At 35.0% G+C, this 21,456-nt stretch overlaps 1 protein-coding gene across 1 annotated transcript in view; it reads left to right on the top strand.

The window, feature by feature from the left end:
• ASCC3 (activating signal cointegrator 1 complex subunit 3) overlaps nucleotides 1-21,456 on the top strand; it is a 322,696-nt gene that overhangs the window by 109,896 nt on the left and 191,344 nt on the right. Inside the window, exons 12-13 of the mRNA XM_072410198.1 lie at nucleotides 7,788-7,964; nucleotides 14,990-15,061. Coding sequence (XP_072266299.1) covers nucleotides 7,788-7,964; nucleotides 14,990-15,061 — 249 coding nt within the window. The remainder of the gene's footprint in view (nucleotides 1-7,787; nucleotides 7,965-14,989; nucleotides 15,062-21,456) is intronic.

The following is a 21,456-nucleotide window of genomic DNA, read 5'->3' as shown; positions in this document are numbered from 1 at the left end:
AGTATAAAATAGTTTAACCTGCAAAAAAACATTTATTTAAAATACATTTTCTTTTTTCATTTTCTATTAATAATTTAAAAATAACAATCAGTGGATATATTAATTCACCTTAATTTTGTTGACATCTTCATTTTCTACTGTTTTGAATGTTAGCAGTGACGGCTGCATGCCATGTCCTAGGAGAGAAATTATCTATATTTATATAGTTATAAAATTAAAGGATCACTTTCATTGTTTAATATTTGCAAAAAAAAAGAACCAAGGAAAAGAAAATCAAGATTGCAAAAAGTAGAACATCAGGTAAAGACAAACAAATTATTTTTACATATCACAGAATTGATGACTTGGAAGAAAGAAAAGGCAGATTTATCAAAACTCTAAGGAAAATGTGGTTCTCAAGTCTGTTAGGAAATAAAACCACAATATCTCAATGCTAATATTGCCCAACAACAGTTAGACAAAGCAAATGTGAATAAAGCATCTGGTCCAGATGACTTACAACCACATGACTAAAAAAATTAGCCTTGTTATTTCCCATTAAAATATACAGAGATTTTTTATGTAGCCTTAGGACAATGTGGTCCCTGTCTTTAAAAGGATTCAAAGCCTTTATTAAGTACCTCAGACCTGTACGTTTAACTTATCTAGCTGGTACCATACTAAAGAGTTTGGTTTTTTTTTTTTTTTTTTTTTTTTTACATACATGCATTACTAATAAATACTTGTTAGTAAATGCATGGATTCAATAAAGTTCAAAGTTGTCAAACAAATCTATATTTTCATGAAGAAGGGAGTAAACACTTAGACAGTGGAATTGCAGTGGATCTCATGTACTTGGACTTTTGCAAAAGTATTTGACATAGTACCCCAGAAAAGATTAATGTGCAAGTTTAGGTCTATAAGCTTAAAAAACCTAAATGTATAGAAAAAATGGTTTCATTCTGAATGGTCTAGGATGGTTAGTGGTGTACCCCAGGGTTTAGTAGTACTTTTTAACCTATTATTAAATGATATTGAGTTTGGAATTAAAAGTTCCATATCTGTTTTTTTTATTTTTGTTTTTATTTTAAAATATTTTATTTGAAGGCAAGATAACAAAATACAAACATACAGTAAGATTAAACAGAACAGTATTCATACACATTATGGAAAAAAATATGCTGGTAACATACAATCCACTATGAACAGAAGATGATACTCATATTGCAAAAAAACTCAAAATAAACAAAAATAGGTGAGTTGTGCATGATTACAAATAATTGCCCGTATTTTTTAATTTTTGCATGAACAAGCATATAGTTTAAATTGTAAAATACAATTATACCTACACACTTCACTTATACTTCTCTCTCTTTAAATAGTGTACTTATAAGGGATATAGAGAACTGTCATTTGAAATAAAGCATGAGACTGAAAATTGATTTCGCTCAAAGCTCCTATAGCCTTTCGGTCATACCAAACCGTATGACGAAAGATTTCTATGACATCATGCAACTGGGATGGGGATAATGTATGTGGCAGATAGGGCATTCATGTAGCAAAACATTTTTGTGTATGTGTATCCAAATGTTTGGTGGCTTCAGTTTTATCAATCAGCATTAAAGTTTGTAAATAATTAATAAATTGCGCCATTGTGGGAGAACGGGTCTCCAACCAGTGTTTCAATATAGATTTTGTGGCCGCTAGTAAGAGATGTTCAAATTTAGAAAAACAGGGAGTAGTACCTTGGGAAGTCACTCCATGAAAAAACGCCAAATGGGGTAGCAATTGGTGAGTATTTCCGGTAACTCAATCAATCAATCAGAAAACCTATTTCCAAAAGTTACCTATCATCAGACAGTCCCATAACAAATGTTCTAGAGTTGTGAACGGTAAAGCACATTTAGGACAATCTTCTAGCCTTTGAGCACATATCTGTGTTTTTGATGATACCAAATTATGTATTGGAATAAAGTCCTTAAAAGATGTCTCTAATTTACAAGTAGACCTAAATGCACTTTTTAGCCAAATTATGTTTAATGTTGAAAACTATAAAGTTATGTAACTGAGGTTAATAATAGGCATGCTTCATACATTCCAGGGGCATACAAATGGAGATGTACCTGGGTATTTTGTTAGTTCAAAGACTAAATAATAGCTTTAAATGCAAGCATTATAATATATTTTATTAAAAGACGTATGGATTCCAGTTATTGAAATGTAATCCTGTCTCCGTACAAAGCATTAGTCAGAACTGATCTGGAATATGCAGTCTAGTTTTGAGCACCATTTCACAAAAAAAGGATACTGGGGAACTGTAGAGTGTGCATAAAAGAGCAATTAAACTGATAGGAGGCTTGGAGGAAGAATAATTTAAAGGTGGAATTTGATCACCATGTATAAAAATAGTCTAATGGAGAACCTTTTGAAAAATGTTTAGCTTTAAAGTTATTGCAAAGGTCAGGGGAGGGGACACATATTGCATCTGGAGAAAAAGAGGTTCAATTTCTGCATATGAAAGGAATTCTTCACAGTAAGGTCTGTGACAATGTGGAATAGAATAGCTTAAGAAGTAGTTATATATATTTTTAAGCTGCATGAAAGCAAAAAAGATCTGGCCACCTACTAAAAAATATATATATATATAAAATATAAAAATAAAAAATACATAATTGAAAATAAATGTTAACATGTTGGGCAATTTTGAATCTTGCCATAGGCAGCTTTTTTTCTTTGCAGGTTTCATTCTTAATACATGTGCTGAAATTTAGTAGGCCCAAGGATTAGCAGCATTGTTATTGAGCACTTAGTACTGCTGATTGATCATCTGTCTCTGTATACTGTTGTTTCAGCAGAGCAGCATGAATCCTGCTAGTTATTTTATCTCTGTCAAAACATTATTCAATTGTAATGTCCATTTCATGACATCTTTCAGTACAGTCAGCTGTATGCATAACACGAGAATGTTTGATGTTGGTGTCTGTATGAGGATAGAAACAGGGAGAAAATTCATCTGCTCTTCAATATTTTTTTCAGTTTAACATAAAAATATGTGTTTTTTTAACCAACATTGAACGTACTGCATTATCATTTCGAAAATAATATTTTTTGTTCTATAATTGTTCTTAATGTAGAAAGTGGCTTTTATAAGTTTTGATGTAGCTTAATATAGTTAAAATTTACTTTACAAACACAAATAGCAAAGGTATGCTGTGACCTTAAAAAGTAATAATATAGATAAGGAAAACCTATTAAAGCACATTTTTCTGTATGAGGTTAAAGGAAGTTGGTGATTGAAGTTGGTTCTTGCCATATTTATTATAGTTGTATTCAGATTCAGGGAATCTGTTCCCTGCCATCTCTGAAATCCACTCAAAGGCCATCTGAAGTATGTAGGTAAGTCTAGTGTAAAGTGGTGCTGTTGCCACTTCAAACCTTATGTAAATGCAGCCTACTTCAGTCACTTTCAACTTAATTTCCTTTTGTTCTCAAGTTTAAAAGGCAAAGGTGTTCGTTCAAGCAGTGGGTTGATAAGATAACTGCCTGCTACCGCCTATTATTAAAAAAGTTGTATTCCTTTTAGTAATAAGTGATATAGGGTAGCAGTAGATTTGCAGCTGGCACATCCATCAGGAACTACTATATGGGGGAAGGAAGCATAGTGTAATTTAGGTAAAGAAGAATAGGGAAGTATGATAGTATACTTAACCCTTAACCATGATGGCCTTAGCACTATTACTAAGAAGATGCCTTAACAACAGGATTCTGTGTGGTAACACCGAAAACAATTTAATACAGGGCGGTTGCACTAAGTCTGCATTTGTTGACTTCCCCTGTAGACAGATCTATATAGCACTTTCTTTACTTGGAGAGGAGGGTTTTCCTCCTTCTGAGACATTCAGCTGTAAGTTTGTGGAACTAAACCCTGGTATACTCGCCTGTTCCTGTTTCATCGCAGGATGCCTCCATTTTCTTCCTTTTTCTCTTCCTAGTTGTAATTCTCGTTTGCCAGGCTGGGATGATATAACTCCTGCACAAGCACAGTTAAAGCTGTTATTGCAAGGCTTCCTGGCAATTTTCACAGTTCCACAGAGTGATCAGGCAGGTAAGCATACCTTTTGCAGAAGGGACATCACTTCCCTTTTTGCTATAATTCCCTGCCCAATCACTAATTTTTTAAGGTGGAAAATTACTTCTACTTTAAGGTCCCTTATTAGGCTGGTGGTCACAGCTTAGCAAATAACCAGAATTCTGAAACCCTAAAGTACTAGATATACACTTGCCATCTGCTATCTGCAAAAAGATAAATACAGAATATTATTAATAACCAATATTTCATCTTTTAAGCACAAAAAGTGCAGATTTTATTTTCTGGAACATTTTAAATAAAGGAAAAGTATGGAAAATACAGGTTATTCTTTTTAACTCTTTTAAATGGCAAGTGTAATATTTATCATACTGTGTCCTTACGGTAATGTGATTAAGTATAAACACAACATCGATTGTTTGTTTTTACAATTGGTCTATTAAAAGAATGTATTAAAAATGCTAATCAATCTCCAGAATCATTTTATAATTTTTGACCTCCCACTTTCTTTTAATAATTCTCATATGTAAACTATCAGCTTCCAAATGTGTCCTTTTTGTATTTATATGAAGATGATCTTATTCAATGGCAGCCTAGGAAAAAATAATATGCTTATTTACGCCCTTTGAATAAATATGGGATATTGAAAATAGTTTTTTTTTTTCAATTGCTTCACGTTATTTCATTAAGATGGCTACTAAAATGTAAGTCCAAGAAAAAAAAGGGTTTTTTTTTAGCTGTTGTTGAGAACTGTTCCTTTAGTACTTAACTAAACTAATGATAACACTTTCACTAGTTGTTGAATAATTGCCTGTGTTGAAGTCAACAATTGCTTGTGTGCTTGACATTTTTTGCAGTAAAGTAGATGGCACTTCATTTGTATTCATTTTTTAATTGTGGAAAATTGAGTTTTCAAGTATAGTTTTCTAATTACTGCTAAATATATAGTTTGTAATTTGTTTTGATGATGTGAAAGGAATGATTACTTTAGTTTTAAAAATCATACTTGTAGGTTTCATTTTTACTACAATGTTGTTTTTACATTTAATTGCCTGGCTCTTCTCTTACCATGCCAAGATGTATTTGATAGACATATAGAGCACTGAAATTTGATTAATATTTAGCAACAAATAAATTGTGGGGAGATTGCCAATAGATTGTTGGCTATTAACTGTGGCCCTCCCATAGAAGTTCCACATGCATGGTAAGTATACCCGTGTTTCCTTGGCTAAAAATAGATCTCATTATAGTCATTGCTATAATCCTTATTTACTGTAATCCATGTTTTCATTTAGGACTTTTTACATAGACAATTTCTCAGCATTTTTCCCTTTTTTTCCAGTCTAGCTTGAATGTTAATGTACAGTCCATCAGTATCCAAAATTCTAAACACCTTTTTTTAATATATATATATAATATTATTTATTTTTTTAGTAACCAAAGTACAAACAAACATTTTAAATTGTAAAAAGTATGGAAGTAACTGAGAACAGCAGTACTAAAATCGAATGTTGCCATACATGTGAACAAAACAAAGGGCGGTGGGGGCAAACCGATAGGTCAGTCTAGGAAACAATGTGAGTGCAGGATAGGAGTGTGGAGGTGTATACCAGTCTAGTAAAAGAGAACTCCATATGGCAAGTATAAACAGTGGGGATGAGCGTAATCAAAGGTTAAATGACTTAACTTGGGGCATCTAAGATTTTGTGTACATAAGACTTTTCTGTTCATTTCCTGAGATAGATTAACTCTGTAGTCTGGGGAGTCTTGGTATTGCATCCAGTACAACCAGGTATTGCGAAACTTCCTCTCTGTGCCGTGGATGGTCACAATTTTTTTTAAACGTATCTTTTTTTCAGAAAGAATAAAATTAATATGTTCTTCTCTAAAAAGGACAATGTCCAGAAAAGGAAAAGGTAGCTGCAACTTACTGCATTTCCTAACCTTACTTAGCATGTGTATACTGCGGATTTGATCCACTTTATTGGTCTGGTGTCAGTAGCAAGCAATCTCTGTACTACCCCACAGCCAGCACCAGGATTCAAACTGTTGACATTTTAGCCAAAATTTACAGGATTGCTACTAATCAAATTGGTGACTGTAGTTTGATATAGATGGTTAAATACCTTATAGGCAACATTTTCATCAGTACACCTATGCTTCTCTGCTTCCTGAGATGTTGAAAAACTGGACTTATTAATGCAGTTTGAACTTTGCTTGATTGTTACATAAATATGTGCAATGGATCTAATCATGTTTTTATCCTGGAGGAACATGTCCTATGTATAAACATGTATTAATACCATTTTACTATATTTGTAAAATTCTTCAGAAATTGGTGATTATTATATCAGAAATATTCAGTTTCTACTTACCATATCTATACAATATCATTTTGTGAGTTATATAGATATACCGTATTTTTCGCCGTATAAGACGCTCCGGAATATAAGACGCACCCAATTTTAAAGGAGGAAAATCTAGAAAAAAAGATTCTGAAAGATTATTCCCCTTCTGATCACTCATGTGCCATTCATACCGGTATTCCCCTTCTGATCACTCATGTGCCATTCAAATTCCCTTTCTGATCACTCTGTACCTTTCAAATTCCCTTTCTGATCACTCTGTCATTCAAACTCCCCTTCTGATCACTCTGTGATTCAAATTCCCCTTCTGATCACTCTGTGCTTTTTACTATTGTACGGCAGTTAGGACAGGAAACAGCAGGTGGCGCTGTGCCGGCTTCTTTCGCTTTGCTTTACAGACAGGAGAAAACACGATGCTGGCAGAGGAGAGAAGAGAGACACGCTGCAGAGACACACGCAGGATCGGGTATCGGGTGAGTATAATATTTTAATTATTTTTTTTAACACATTTGTCGTATAGGACGCACTAACTTTTCCCCCTCAGTTTTGGGGAAGAAAAAGTGCGTCTTATATGGCAAAAAATACGGTACTTCTTTTCATGATAGATTTATTTAAAAGATCTTATAATTACATTACATATAAAAATAATCGCCCCCTTTGGAAACTTTTTCTTTCTATTGTAATGGAACTTCAAATCATAGTGGAATTTTTTTCCATGAAACAAATATATATAAAAAAGAAAGAACCTAATAAATAACTGCAGAAGCATACACTTCAGTAAGAATTAGCAAAATGGAAAAAATGGTGAATCCAAATGGTGAACATTTGCTTCATTTTCACAAAAATTACCTACCCTTCCCCACTCTTTAGGTAGTAACTACTTGCTAAGGTCTATGTAGATATGGACCCTGCTATTTCTTACTCCATTCCTATTTGCAAAACTGGCCAGGTAAGTTGCAACAAGTAACTTTTGACATATCACGAATCAGTGGTGATTTTGGGTCTGTTTGATCCAGTTCCTCGATCAGAATACCCTTAATATAAAATAGATATTTCTTAAAAGAAAACTCAAATCAAGTAAAATCATGTATTTTGTACTTGTTCATGGGTAATCTGAATTGAAATAACATTTTCCTGTGCTTAAATATAGTGCTGGATTTGTTTTTCATTCTGTATCCAGAGAAAGCTGTTTTATTGTACTGTAAAACAGGATATGGGATGCTTTAACTTTTTATTTCTTTAGGTGTCTAGATGCCTAATGGAAAAAAAAATATGTCTATATATTATTATTCTTACATTGCTCAGATATGTATTTTAATTTTATTTTTAACATGTATTTTTTACCACTATTTAAGGTGGAATCCACACAAAGTATGATAAGAATATTGGGCCTGTCTGCAACTCTACCAAACTACCTTGATGTGGCTTCATTTCTTCATGTCAATCCATTTATTGGCCTTTTTTTCTTTGATGGACGATTCCGACCTGTTCCTCTTGGACAGACATTTATTGGAATAAAGTCAACCAACAAGGCAAGTATAAATGTTATCAGAACTCACAGAGGCTAATTTAGCTGAAAATCATTCTATGTTAATTACTGTGTTGGTATACCCCAGATGCTTCCAATATCATAACTTTTGCATAAAGAAGAAATTATAGAATTCTTGTTTCCAAATCACTTGTGTCTTATATTTAATATGGCACTCTACAGCATGTAAAAATCCTGTTACATCAATAAAGTGTATGTAATTTTAAAAGGAAAAAAAGTTATTTAGTATACTTTCTAATAGGTTTACAATTCAAAAAAATCTTTATTTAAACATGTCGTGTTATAACATAGTGCTGCAAACTATGCTAACTTGGTGCTTCCTGACAAAGGCAGGGTTTCTTTTATGGTAACTACTTTCTCTTTGGTTCAGAATAGTTTGCTTGTATGTATCTATTTTTAAATGTGTACCTCTTCATGTATATGTTATTATTCAGAGTATATTTGGGTCTTTGAATAATCCAACATAATATTATTCATCACTGCCAATTCCTAGTACATTTTTTTAGATACACAATGTTTGGTCAGTGTGTTACACATAGTGTAAGTGAGGGAGCTTCCTGGGAAAAATGGACAGAAGGTGAAGCAGTTACAGAAAATGTAATGTAGATAAAGTGGCCTGTACCAAAGACTGCAGTTCTGCCCCTTGGAGGGAAATGAGAGAGTACTAAGAGAGACCTTCAGAGTAGGTAATACAACAAAATAAAAAAAAGACCATAAAGTCTCTCATATACATTTAGAGACATTCAAAGTCTATTACCCAAACCATACTCGATATTTAGATCGAATGCAATATCACTAATATGATTTCATTTCCCCTCATTTTCTTTCATGATGTTATGGTTTCCTTTATCCCTTCTTCCTTGCTTGTCACATACATAATAAAGGTGCTATTTGTCTTGGCATTATTGCACATTCTGCTTCCCAACAATACTTGCTTTTCATATCAGCAGTTTCCTCTATAATTGTAGTTTTGGTTTTGCAGACAAAAAACTGTTTTATGTGTTACAGGTTAAAATACGCTCTTCAACTGTGTTTCTGTAAAGAAAGATTCCTGTTAACCGTAGGGAGTGGTTTCAAGTTTATACACAAAAGGATAGTTTGCCATATGGCACTTTTTGCAATGTGCATATTTTAACCTTCATTAATTGTATCAAGTATCTGTCTATAAAACTGCCATTGCTTCTCCTTAATTATCCTTACAGATTGCAGTTGGGCTGCACATTTGAATTAAAATGAATAGCTTGATAAAGACATGCACTTGTATGCTTAATTGTATCTTTGGAAGTTGACCTTGCTTTTTACGAGTTGTGCAATGACATCCAAGCTTGACCATACTATCTGCTATGAATTGAAGCAGACACAACATACATTTATTGACCTAACTCAGTGACTAATATGAATAAACCAAAATAAGCAGCCTTTTATTAATAAATATAATAAAAATTTTTTGCCATAAAACAGCATCCATTGCTTCCTTTGGTCCTGTTGATGCTACTAAACTAAATGCAAAATCCATCAAAAAGGAATTAAATGGCAATACATTTTAATAGAGTATCAAAGTTTTTATCTTTGGTACTATTTATTTTAATGGTGCATTTCTGAGTGTTTATTTCCAGTATGACTCCTAATTCACTTCCCATACTAAAGTGGTATTACCACAGAAAACCCTCCTTCATTTTTTATATTGGTAAGGGACTTCTGTAGCCCATAGAGGCAAACTGAACAGGACTGATAATATTGCAAGGAATAATGCTGCAGAGGGTACACTTAGTTGCTGCCATATTGTATACATCTATCAAACAGATATAAAGAACTGTGAGGTTATATGACGAAAATGATGAGGTTGTTCATTTACATGGACTTTAATCCGGATTTGTTTGTTTACTTTATTGAATTCTTTCATTTACTTTTGTAAACAATAAATACAGCTTGTGTACCTTTGCACTACTCAAAAAGATTTTTTTTTATATAAAAAAAATTAAAAAAAAGGTACATATAAAAAGAGTAATAGGCCTCCCAAAAAGCATAGATATTAATATGCAGTGCTTGATTACATAGATAACAAATCATTATAGTAAAATACAAAATAGATGAAAAATAAAAGTCCCTTTTCACAGACAATAGTTGAACCTGTCACTGTAGCACCCTTAACACCAAGGCAAAGGCATTACCTCACATATTTCTGTCCTGGCAAATTCTCACTTTCAAACCAATGTGTTTCAGGTACAAGTACAATAATGTAAGGCATGTAATGCATGTTTCAGTGACACCCTAACACACTAAAGGAACACAGCTTTATTGTACTTCTGTTTCCAAGATGTTCAAACACATTGGAAAAGTTGATGTTAGAGGAACTAAACTGAAAAGTGTCTAAAACAAAAAAAAAATCCACTTACCTTCAATCCCGCAGGGCAGTCTGATCCATCCAGAGGTATCTTCCATTGGCTCCTGCGTCGTCCCGTCATCTGTCTCCGAGTCGGCACGCCGGGCGACGTTATCTTCGGTGGCGTAGGTTGGAAAGAAACTTACTGATCTCACTGTGCATGCGTGAGATCAACAAATTTTTCTCTTTTCACGAAAAAGGCTCCTTGACTTAGGTATCCCGGGTGGCTTTGCGTTTCCATTCATTCTCGATCGCCTAGGTGATCAAGAATTATTGGGCGGTGTTGCATCCTTTTTTTTTTTTTTTTTTTTTTTCGAAGGGTGTTGCATTTAAAAAAAAAAAAATTTGAGAATGAATGGAGCTTTGCGCTCCCATTCATTCTCGACCGCCTAGGCACCATTTTTTTTTTAATTGCGTTTACACCTGCAAAAAAAAAACTGAATTTTTACTTTACATAAAAGGGTTGTCTACCCTTTTATGTAAAGTGAAATTTCTGAGTTTAGGTATGCATGCTTTAGTGTGCTTCCCTTTATTCAAAGGAGTGAACTATCCTAGGGCAATATGACATAAGGTGTATTAACACCGGAGATTGGATAAATCTAAATGCGAGTCATAGCGTAGAGAAAACACTGTAGGGAAAAAACTCTTATCTGATACTACAGGAGCCTTGTCAGGTGTAAGATGTGCTGTCAGGCATCATGTTGTGATGGAGGGGTGAACACAGCCACATAGTAGTAGTATTCCATTTATTAGAAACTAAGGCAAGGATAGTATTTTATAAATACTAATATTATAACCAATTCCCTAAATAAACAGTTCTTGTTGGGCTGTAGTTGACAGCTCAAAAGCCGTAAATAGTAAACATTTAAAATGTGTTATGCAAAGCAGATCTGTGGCTGCTGTACAACCGGTAGGTCCCTGATGGCTGATTATTGCCAATATGCAGTGTGTAGGTTTATTATTAAGTTGGTCCTTTGCAGCTTTTACAACTATTCAGTTGGACAATTTGCTGCATTTTAATGTTTCTTAAAGGCAAATTAGAAAGCAAATCAACATATGGTAACTTTCTCAGAAGAAATAGATACTGCCAACTGAAAACATAATGTTGACTATTACCTTATAATGTCCCCTAGAAAATTGACTTTGAATAGTGAATGAACAATGTAGCTGACTTTATAGCTGGTATAGTTTTTGTCAAGTCAGTTTCCATAGTACTCAGAGCATAAGGTCTTTGCTGTCTTTGCTGAGTGTCAGAGCATAAGGTCTTTGCTGTGCAGCATAATAAAAATGAGAATATGATGAACTGACAGTCACTTCAGAGGTTTTCATTTACATGCTAGGGTGGCATTTTGACGTTTTGAGCTATGGAAATGCATGTTTGCATGTTTGTCTTCTGCATGCTTTTGTCTTGAACAAACCTAGTAGGTAAGTGTACATTGTTCACAAAACCTTAATTCTGTATGGCATAATTTACTATTGTGAAAGGCTTACCATTTGACAGACTTTAATATAGGAATAATATTAAAGAGAATGTCATCAATTGGGCATTTTAATGCAGTCTTCTCATTTAGAGATTTTCTATGTTTAAATTTATATGTATTCTTTGCCTTTAGAGCAAATTTATTAGTGTCAGGGTGTAAAATCTCCTATGAACTCACTCCGGGACCCCTTTCAGACTCCCTGTCAAAAATAATGCTGTGCCCCCGTTCAATTACTTTGCATTTTTTGTGTGTGTCAGTTGCAGCGTTTGACACTTGCCTTTTCTTGCTCTTAAGTGTGATTGCGGTGTGTTTTTTTCTTCTAGAGGAGGAAAAGCAACCATGCTAGCAGAAGCATCTTAGTGTTACCAGGAGCTGCTCTGTGATCCAAAACAATTGCAGCTGTGTGCAAATGTGCACAAAATGGTTCCCACTTGCCTACGTTCATTTGAATTACATGACATTTCAGCCTGTGTTGAAATGGCCCTTACCCCTGTCGTACCTCAGCTCAGTCCCTAGCATGAACCTAAAGTTTGTTCTAACCCACTTTTTTATAACCCGCTGGCAAGTCCTGGAATAGGATACACCATTATCACCACCTTAATAGCCATTCAACGTTTTTACCCTTATGTAATTCGAATTTCCCACAACCTCCAGGGTTTGCTATTGCAGAGGTATGGCCAAAGTCTTGCACTCTTAATATACCATTCCTAGCATACCTAACTGATAAGAAGCCAATGAATTTGGAGGAGGCCTCAGCACTGTATCCTCTTTTGAGGTCCACACTTTTTATCTTCCTGCAGATACACTCATAAGTCTTTTGCAGTCTTTGCAACTTCTACGTATTGGTCAATTTTCCCTGGACAGATGATCTCTTTATGAGGTTTAAGGACTTCCCAAATTTACAACCCTCCAACCAAGACATTTTGCAGGAAATTTTTAAAGCTTTGTCAGCTATTCCTTCTGCCATGCATCAGGAATGGACTCAAATTGTCACAATTCAATCAAATTGAATATGCTCACTGCTTATGTGCACATATGGTTTGTAAGTACAACTGTACCCTCACCTTCTGAACAGGAAACAGGGTCTCTGACCTTCTAACTTTAGATATACCTATTTGCTAGAGACTTTTTAGGGTTATTTTCTGAGAAGGAGCCTTATGATCCCTCCATTTCACAATCTTATCAGGGTTAAGCAAATCCAGTAGCAACCATACATTTGTTATGTGGGTCATGTTTCCAAATAATGCACACTACTCCAAAGTAGCCACAGTAATCTCAGGCTTGACTAATATTTCTTTTGTGAATTTAGGATACTGCTTTGGATCTTAAGGTTGCAAGTCGAAGTAGGCCTTTTGGGGCTTCCCAATTAAAAACGATAGTCCTCAAGTAACCTCTTGTGTTTTGCAATTCCCTCAAGGTAGGGAGGCTTCTCCAGTTGTTTTATGTGTTAGGTGATTAAGCGGTTTGCAATTTACAAAAGCTGATTAGTTTGCTGTTGGGTACAATTACATTGCTTCTAGTCAAGTTTTACTAATATAAACTGATTGACGCGCTCCTCTTCAATATGTTCAGTAATAAGAGTCTGTCTCTTTGTTTCCCAACTTAGTGCATTAGGATGTAAATTGGATGGACTCAACTGGTAGTGGCAGTGGAAATCATTGCACAAGACATAGACAATCAGGGACAGTGCAAGAATGGTTTGCATGCGTATTCAACAAGCAATAAACAGAGTTCACTACAGGAGGGCTTTGTACAGCAAGTTTGTAGTCTAAATCAAGCAAGCATATGCAAGTCCAAGCCACTACCCAAACTGACACACATTAATAAAGACCATGTGTATTAGTATTTGTTTCCGCCCACACCTGTAGCTTTTCTTTTAACTACAGAATCAAGGAACCTTAATAATGAATACCGTAGTTACATCTCCAGTGCTAATTTCCATCAGCAAATATTGCATATGATGGTTTTTGTATCAAGTAGAAAAGTCTTTAATGTGTACAAGCAGTGGAACACCACATTTGCAATCCCAAGTGAACTTCAGTGTCAATAAAGAGCCAGACACATGGTCAGGAGTGTATTTTAATTTTCTTCACTAAAATATCAATTTAAATACAAGAAAAACCTGATCCATCTTTCATCAACATACCTTTACCTTGGAGGCTCTTGTCTGATATAATAAGCATGTGTATATCCTGTCCAAGAACAAGCACCACAAGATGCCTTTATATTTTCTTTGTTAGAAAAATAACTTGAGATAAATGAGTAAGATTTTTCTTTGTTTCAAATGGCTGACCATCAGTAACTGATAAACAAACCACCTATCATTAACATTATTATTATTTTATTATAAATGATTTTCTACTGCCTCATTTTCAACTCTTCGCTTATAAGATTCTGGAACCAGAAGGACATAATCAACTTTTATTTTTAGGGTTATGCACTATTTAACTTATGAGTATTTTAGAAGCCATTGAAGATATCCATCCTTATAAAATGTATGAATGTATGTATGTATACTGAGAGCTTTTTTATTAAGGTCACAGGGTTAAAAGTTCATGTATACCAATGTATCTTAATATCGTCAGTGTTGTAAAACTGTAATTATGCAGTATATCTTAATAATGGTTTTTGGAAGTCTATAGTTTTATTTATCAACTAGCTGATTACCCATCGTTGCCCGAGTATTTATTTATTGCAATCTTATATTATACAGGAAAAAGAATCAAATAAAGCTATAGTGATTTTCTTGTCTATGGTGTTTTCATTTTTTTGCCTTTGATTGCACTTGGCCAATTGCCTTACGTTTTCTCAAAGGCATTATTACAGGCCAGAAATTTGTAAAAGAGTCCAAAAAAAAAAGCAAAAGGCACATTGTCACTGAGCAATACATACATACATGCATGCAAATATACCTCTGACATATACCACAGCGCTGTACAAAGATCAGCGGTGCCTTCACCTGAGTCTGAGTCATATGTATGGCAAGTTTGTTTGAAATGTCTCCATGCGTTTTTGAGTGATGGTGAAACATACATACATACACACACACATACATACATCCAATTTTATATATATATATTTAAATGATAACTGCCCTGATAAGAAACCCCCTGATAATGAAGATGTGAAATCTTTTTCTTACAGACTCAACAGCTCCATGATATGGAAGAAGTTTGTTATGAGAATGTGCTTAAAGAAATCAAAGCTGGTCGACAGGTATGACTTGTAATCTGTACTGAATTTTTTTTTTTAGCATTATAGCTAAACAATATAAATGATTAATGTACCTGCCAATTATTGCTTCTCTTCTTTTTAGGCTGTAACGGGACACCATTTTTATTGTATTACTTGATTATATTTTCATTCCTCTGGTATTTTTCGTTCTGCTCTCTAGTTTGTGAATGTGATGGCAATTGGTTGTAATATATACAATGAATCAATTTCTTTATGCTTATATTACATTCTTTTTTTGTTCTGTCGTTATGTTTTCTATTAAAGAAGTGAGTATACACACAGTTCTGTGTATATTAGGTTTGAGATTTTTAAGTCATTAGATTATTTTTTAGTTCCCTGGTTCAGTTATGAGTGGAATACATAAACTCTCTAGTGTAGTGAAACTCAACCTTTAAAGCCAAAACTCCAAAATCAGCTGGAACATTCTGTTTTTAGTCTGACTGTATTCAGTTTTATATAAATAACACACAGTAACATACAAACACTCGAAAAGATGCTTAGATAGTGGGATTGGTGTATACTGCTCTGGATATCGCAGAGGAAAATGCACAAACTAATTGCAGATACAAGGTGACAAAAATAAAGATGGTTGCATCCAACCCAACTGGGCTCTATAGATATAAAAACAAAGAGAGTAATAGGTAAGGTACAGTCCAACTCAATCGAACTGTCTGAGCCTAAACACAGGAGACTTAAGAAGGTTCATAAAAGTATAAAAGTGACATAAATATGACTGTAGAATACACAAAAACATGGGGGGGGGGGGAAAGAATTCTCTTTTTAGATGTCTTGAAATATTGGAGGCAATGTGAGTTGGGGGATATTGAAAACTGCAATAGAAAGTATGTTTCTTATAGAAAATAAGGATTGTGTTGGCCACAAAGGATTGTTACAAACAAAATGGTATTTAAAAGTTTCCTTTTTTACTCACAACAATTAAAAGGTAAAGATGCATACTATGTTGCCACATTCAACCAGTGCCATGTATTCAATACGTTTTCATGGCTCCAAAATACATTTGTTAGTCAGATACATAGGTTTCCTTTGGAAACTTGTCTCTATATATCATCTGTCACGGGAGCCAAATTTCACTCAACACTTTATAGTATTCAAATGGCTTTATCAAAGGATATGTAAGTACAAACAACTCTAAATGCAATAGAATTTACCAGTTATGGACACAACTATATGTTGCTTCATATATGTCTTCGAAAAATAGTCCCAGATACCATGGATTGATTGCTGCTCATTAGAGGTTTTCCTTTTTTTTTTCTTTCTTTTTTTTGGAAAAACCTGGAGTTTTTCTAATGTATAAATCCTGGAAGATTAACAGTTTCTGAAATATTCAGACCAGTCCACCTGGAGCCAACAACCATGCCATGTTCAAAGTCATGAAAATCACTTTTCTTACCTATTCTAATGCTGTTTAAACTTAAGCAGGTTAACTTGACAATGTCTACCTGCCTAAATGCACTGATTTGTACCCATGTCACTGGCTGATTAGATGTTTGCTTTAACAAGTAGTTAACAACAAGCAAAAAAGTGACCAATTAGTGACCAAAAAAGTGACTTTGTTTTTATGTGGATGTTAGTGTGAGCAATTGCAGATGCGTTTTGAAGATATTGATGTAAGATTGTATTAGTGTTGCATGTCTAGTGTTTGAGACACTGAGAAATATAAGACATTGATATGAGACTTTGAGACATTGGAAATATGAATAAATTGTTTTTATTTATGTACAGTTAGGTTCATAAATATTTAGACAGAGACAGATGTTTTCTAATTTTGGTTCTGTACATTACCACAATACATTTTAAATGAAACAACTCGGATGCAGTTTAACTGCAGACTTTCAGCTTTAATTCAGTAGGTTGAACAAAAAGATTGCATAAAAATGTGAGGAACTAAAGCCTTTTTTTACACAATCACTTCATTTCAGGAGCTCGAAAGTAATTGGATGAAATAAAAAGCTGAAAATAAAATGTTCATTTCTAATACTTGGTTGAAAACCCATTGCTGGCAGCCTGTAGCCTTGAACTCATGGATATCACCAGTTGCTGGGTTTCCTCCTTTTTAATGCTCTGGCAGGCATTTACTGCAGCGGTTTTTATTTGCTGTTTGTTTGTGGGCCTTTCTGTCCAAAGTTTAGTCTTCAACAAGTGAAATGCATGCTCAATTGGGTTCAGATCGGGTCACTGACTTGGCCATTCAAGAATATTACACTTCTTTGCTTTAATAAACTCCTGGGTTGCTTTGGCTGTATGTTTTGGGTCATTGTTCATCTGTATTATGAAACGCCTCCCAATCAATTTGACTGCATTTAGTGGGATTGGAGCAAAGTATGTCTCCGAACACCTCAGAATTCATTGGGCTGCTTCTGTCATGTGTCACATCATTCTGGTATAGGTTGATGCAGAACTATGCTGGGTTTTTTTAGATTTTTTTGAGCAAAGTCCAATCAAGCCTTTCTATTCTTGAGGCTTATGAGTGGCTTGCACCTTGCAGTTTACCCTCTGTATTTACTTTCATGCAGTCTTCTCTTTATGGTAGACTTCGATATTGATACGCCTACCTCCTGGGGAGTGTTGTTCACTTGGTTGGCTGTTGTGAAGGGGTCTCTCTTCACCATGGAAATGATTCTGCGATCATCCACCACTGTTGTCTTCCGTGGACGTCCAGGTCTTTTGGCATTGCTGAGTTCACCAGTGCATTGTTTCTTTCTCATGATGTACCAAACTGTAGATTTTGCCAGTCCTAGTTCTGTAGCAATTTCTTGGATGGATTTTTTTCTGTTTTTGCAGCTTAAGGATGGCTTGTTTAACCTGCATAGAGAGCTCCTTTGATCGCATGTTTTTTTGCCTTTAAATGCACTCTGCTAATTGCCCTACGTTTTCTCAAAGGCATTATTACAGGCCTGAAATTTGTAAAAGAGTCCAAAAAAAAAAAATGTAAGTAAAAGGCACACCGTCACTGAGCCACACACAAGCCAAATATAGCTCTAACATATACCACAGCGCTGCACAAAGATCAGCGGTGCACTAACATGAGTCTGAGTCATATGTCTAGCAAGTTTGGTTGAAATGTGTTAATGCGTTTCGGAATGATGACATACACACATAACATACAAATAAAGCACAGCGCTGTACAAAGACGACTGGTGCACTCACATGAGTCTTGGTCATATGTATGGCAAGTTTGGTTGAAATGTCTCCATGCGTTTTCGAGTGATGGTGGAACATACATACATACATACATACAATTTTTTATATATGGTGTGGTTGCTACTCGGGGTTGCTCATGGTAATGGAATGCTTACAGATGTTTACAGATCAGGGGCAGCAGACTCCAAAAGTCCAAAATAACAGCAGTATTTATTTTAGCCAGGTGTTACAGCACACACTCGACAACTTTATACCAAAAAAAAAAAAAAAAACAGTAGCCCGGCTGGGCATCTGGCTGCCTCACTTGGTGCCCTCTCTTCCTAACACATACACTATATCAGAACTGTTAACTCACAACTTTGTAGTACTGTTTGGCCACTGGCTTTCTTGGTACTCTGTTCCCTCTCGTGCGGCCTGGAACACTCTGGCTCTCTCTTCAGCCTTGAACTTTCTGGCTCTCTCTCAGCCTGGACTCCAATCTGGCTCTCTCTCAGCCTGGACTCCAATCTGGCTCTCTCTCAGCCTGGACTCCAATCTGGCTCTCTCTCAGCCTTGAATCCACTCTGGCTCTCTCTCAGCCTTGAATCCACTCTGGCTCTCTCTTAGCCTGGAATCCACTCTGGCTCTCTCTTAGCCTGGAATCCACTCTGGCTCTCTCTTAGCCTGAAATCCACTCTGGCTCTCCCTATATATTTTTAGCTGCTGTCATGTTATTCAGTTTATTCTGGCACTGCTAAATTTGCTCTGGGGATCTAAGCGTCAGTGTCCCCTGTGAAGAAAGGATTAAGATACAGAGGTCATTTTAATAATTGTACAATGTCCAGTTATCTGTAATGTGTTATACACGTGTGAGTAAATTATTCAAGGATTTGGTCATAAAGAAATTTAAATGGATTCTTCCATTTTTTTCCTCAGGAAGATCTTCAGAAAAAAATACCTTTATTTCAAATAGAGGATATTGATTTTTATGTTAAATATAGTTGTGTATATGGGGCTTACAGGCAGGACTGTTAGTGGTAGCTCACTGGAAGACAAACAACGACGAATGATATCTTTTTTTTTTTTTTTTTTTTTTTTTCTTTTGCCTAAATGCTAACTGTCTTAATGTAAAAACAGTTTAAATGACTATATATGGGTACAGTTTTATATTCCTGTGTTTAATACACATTCCACATATCCTTGCCATTTGCTGAAGAAAGGACCGTGGGAGGTAGTTGTATTTCACTTCGGCATGTGTTATGACAGATGGAGAAAATCTTTTCATGTTGGTTTTTCAACAGTCGTACTCTGCAAGACTCCAAGCTCTTCCTGGCTACTGGGAAATTAAAAGTTGGCGATTCAGCCTTTAATTTTTATCCATCTGCTCCAGCTAATGAGACGTCTCATTTGTAGTCTTCACTTTGAATTACCAAATGCATGTGCAGCTTTATCATTCTTCCTCCCTGTGTGCCGTCTCCTCCTGTGTAACTTGCAAAGATGGATAGTATTAGTAATAATAGATAGCTTACTTGTTCAGAGGAGTTTTGATAGACTTGTATAGGCTAGTTTGACAAAATTGGTTGGTACTACTTTATCTCTAGCCTTGAAATCCATTCCTGTTTCCTAAAACCTTGAAACATTTTTAAAAAGAACCAAACTTCCATGTTTTGGCGTCATTTTGAGATAAATATTGATATTAAATTAACCGTTTGCAGTCCGTGCATTAAACAACTACAAATGTATCTGATTCATGAATTTGCATGCAATGTAGTGTGTTGGTTAGCACAATTATGTGATTCTTTAACAAACATGCGTAAACTCCATTAAAGCAATCATCCAACTTTTAGGGGCATCAAAGCAAAAAGGGTTAAGGTGTTAATTATATATTCCTTTCTGCTGTAATACTAAAATGTGCGTTCTGTTATTACTAATACCCAAATGCCTTTTAACCTTTGCAGAGAATATCACATCCCTAATGCTTGTGGCTACAACTCATTATCTATTCATAATCCATGATACACAATGTAAGGAATCATTGGAACATGTAGTTTTCTTACTGGCAGGAAGCTGAGAGTGTTGCTCTGCTGCTCTGTGTTCTGCTATGTTTATTCAGCAAAGGTGAAAACCACCTTTATCCACTAAAGATTGACTACATAAACAAATTAATTTGCAGAAGAACAACAATTACGGACTGTGAATCCACGGACTATAATCTCAATTAAAACTATTTTATTATCAAGGTTTAGAATCAAAATTCAGAACACTGACTTAAGGCGCTGTGCAAAATGCATTCATTTGAACTTATTTCTATTTCAAGTAATGATCTTTGTCAAGACAGACTTTTTTTTTACTTCTGCTTTGTCTACTTTAATGATTTTTCCTGTTATTTGTGTTTTTTCATTCTATTTTCTATTACATCTGGCTCTCTCACACATAGAACATTGTTATAATATAATATGTGATTGTACTGCTGCTAATTCCCTTATACCCAAGGTACAGCTTGCTTTCAAATGCAATATGTTTCATTCCTTTTTAGTAACAAGGTAAATAGCTATGTTCACTTGCTTGACATGTTCTGTAGGGTCTATTCACACAACTGTGCTTCTGTAGCATTATGTGCCATGGTGTGCTGCAGTACTGTCCACTACACCACTGCCTGCAGTAGCACACTACCACATGTTATTGTGTAGTTTGCTAGCAAAAATGTAGAAGGTTCAGATCTTAGGTCTATGTAGTGGATTTACACAATAGATTGCTTTAAAGCTGAAGTTTAATCTGCCTAATTTTACCTATCCCCCCTTTCTTAATCATTGTAATGCCATGTTTGTATACAATTCAGTATTTTATACCTTTTTTGGATACACACACACACACACCTTTTTTTTTTAAGAGGACTGCACTAGTTAATGCCTGCATGTTAATCTAGGCCTCTATGATTGAAACTTTGAATCCATTATTAAAAGAGATTGGCCATGGACAATCAGGCTGTGGATGCAATTTGGGGGTACATTGGACCTGACTGGTGTAAATGGGTCCTAATTATGTGTTTTTGGATGCTAATAATAGATCAGAAATGTATAATTACGTTTTATCATTCCTTTACTACTTTATTGCAAGTAGAGTGGGGAATAATATAATCTCTATACACATCTTGTTTGAGTGTCCCAGGCTTAAAAAAAAGATCCCTCTGCTACCTTTAAAAAATGGTGGGTTAGGGTTACCTGTTTCAAATTAAT

This window comes from Pyxicephalus adspersus, chromosome 4, assembly GCF_032062135.1.
Source record: "Pyxicephalus adspersus chromosome 4, UCB_Pads_2.0, whole genome shotgun sequence".
NCBI lineage: Eukaryota > Metazoa > Chordata > Amphibia > Anura > Pyxicephalidae > Pyxicephalus > Pyxicephalus adspersus.
The sequence above is the reverse complement of the archived record's forward strand: the minus strand, read 5'-3'. Positions and strand labels throughout refer to the sequence as shown.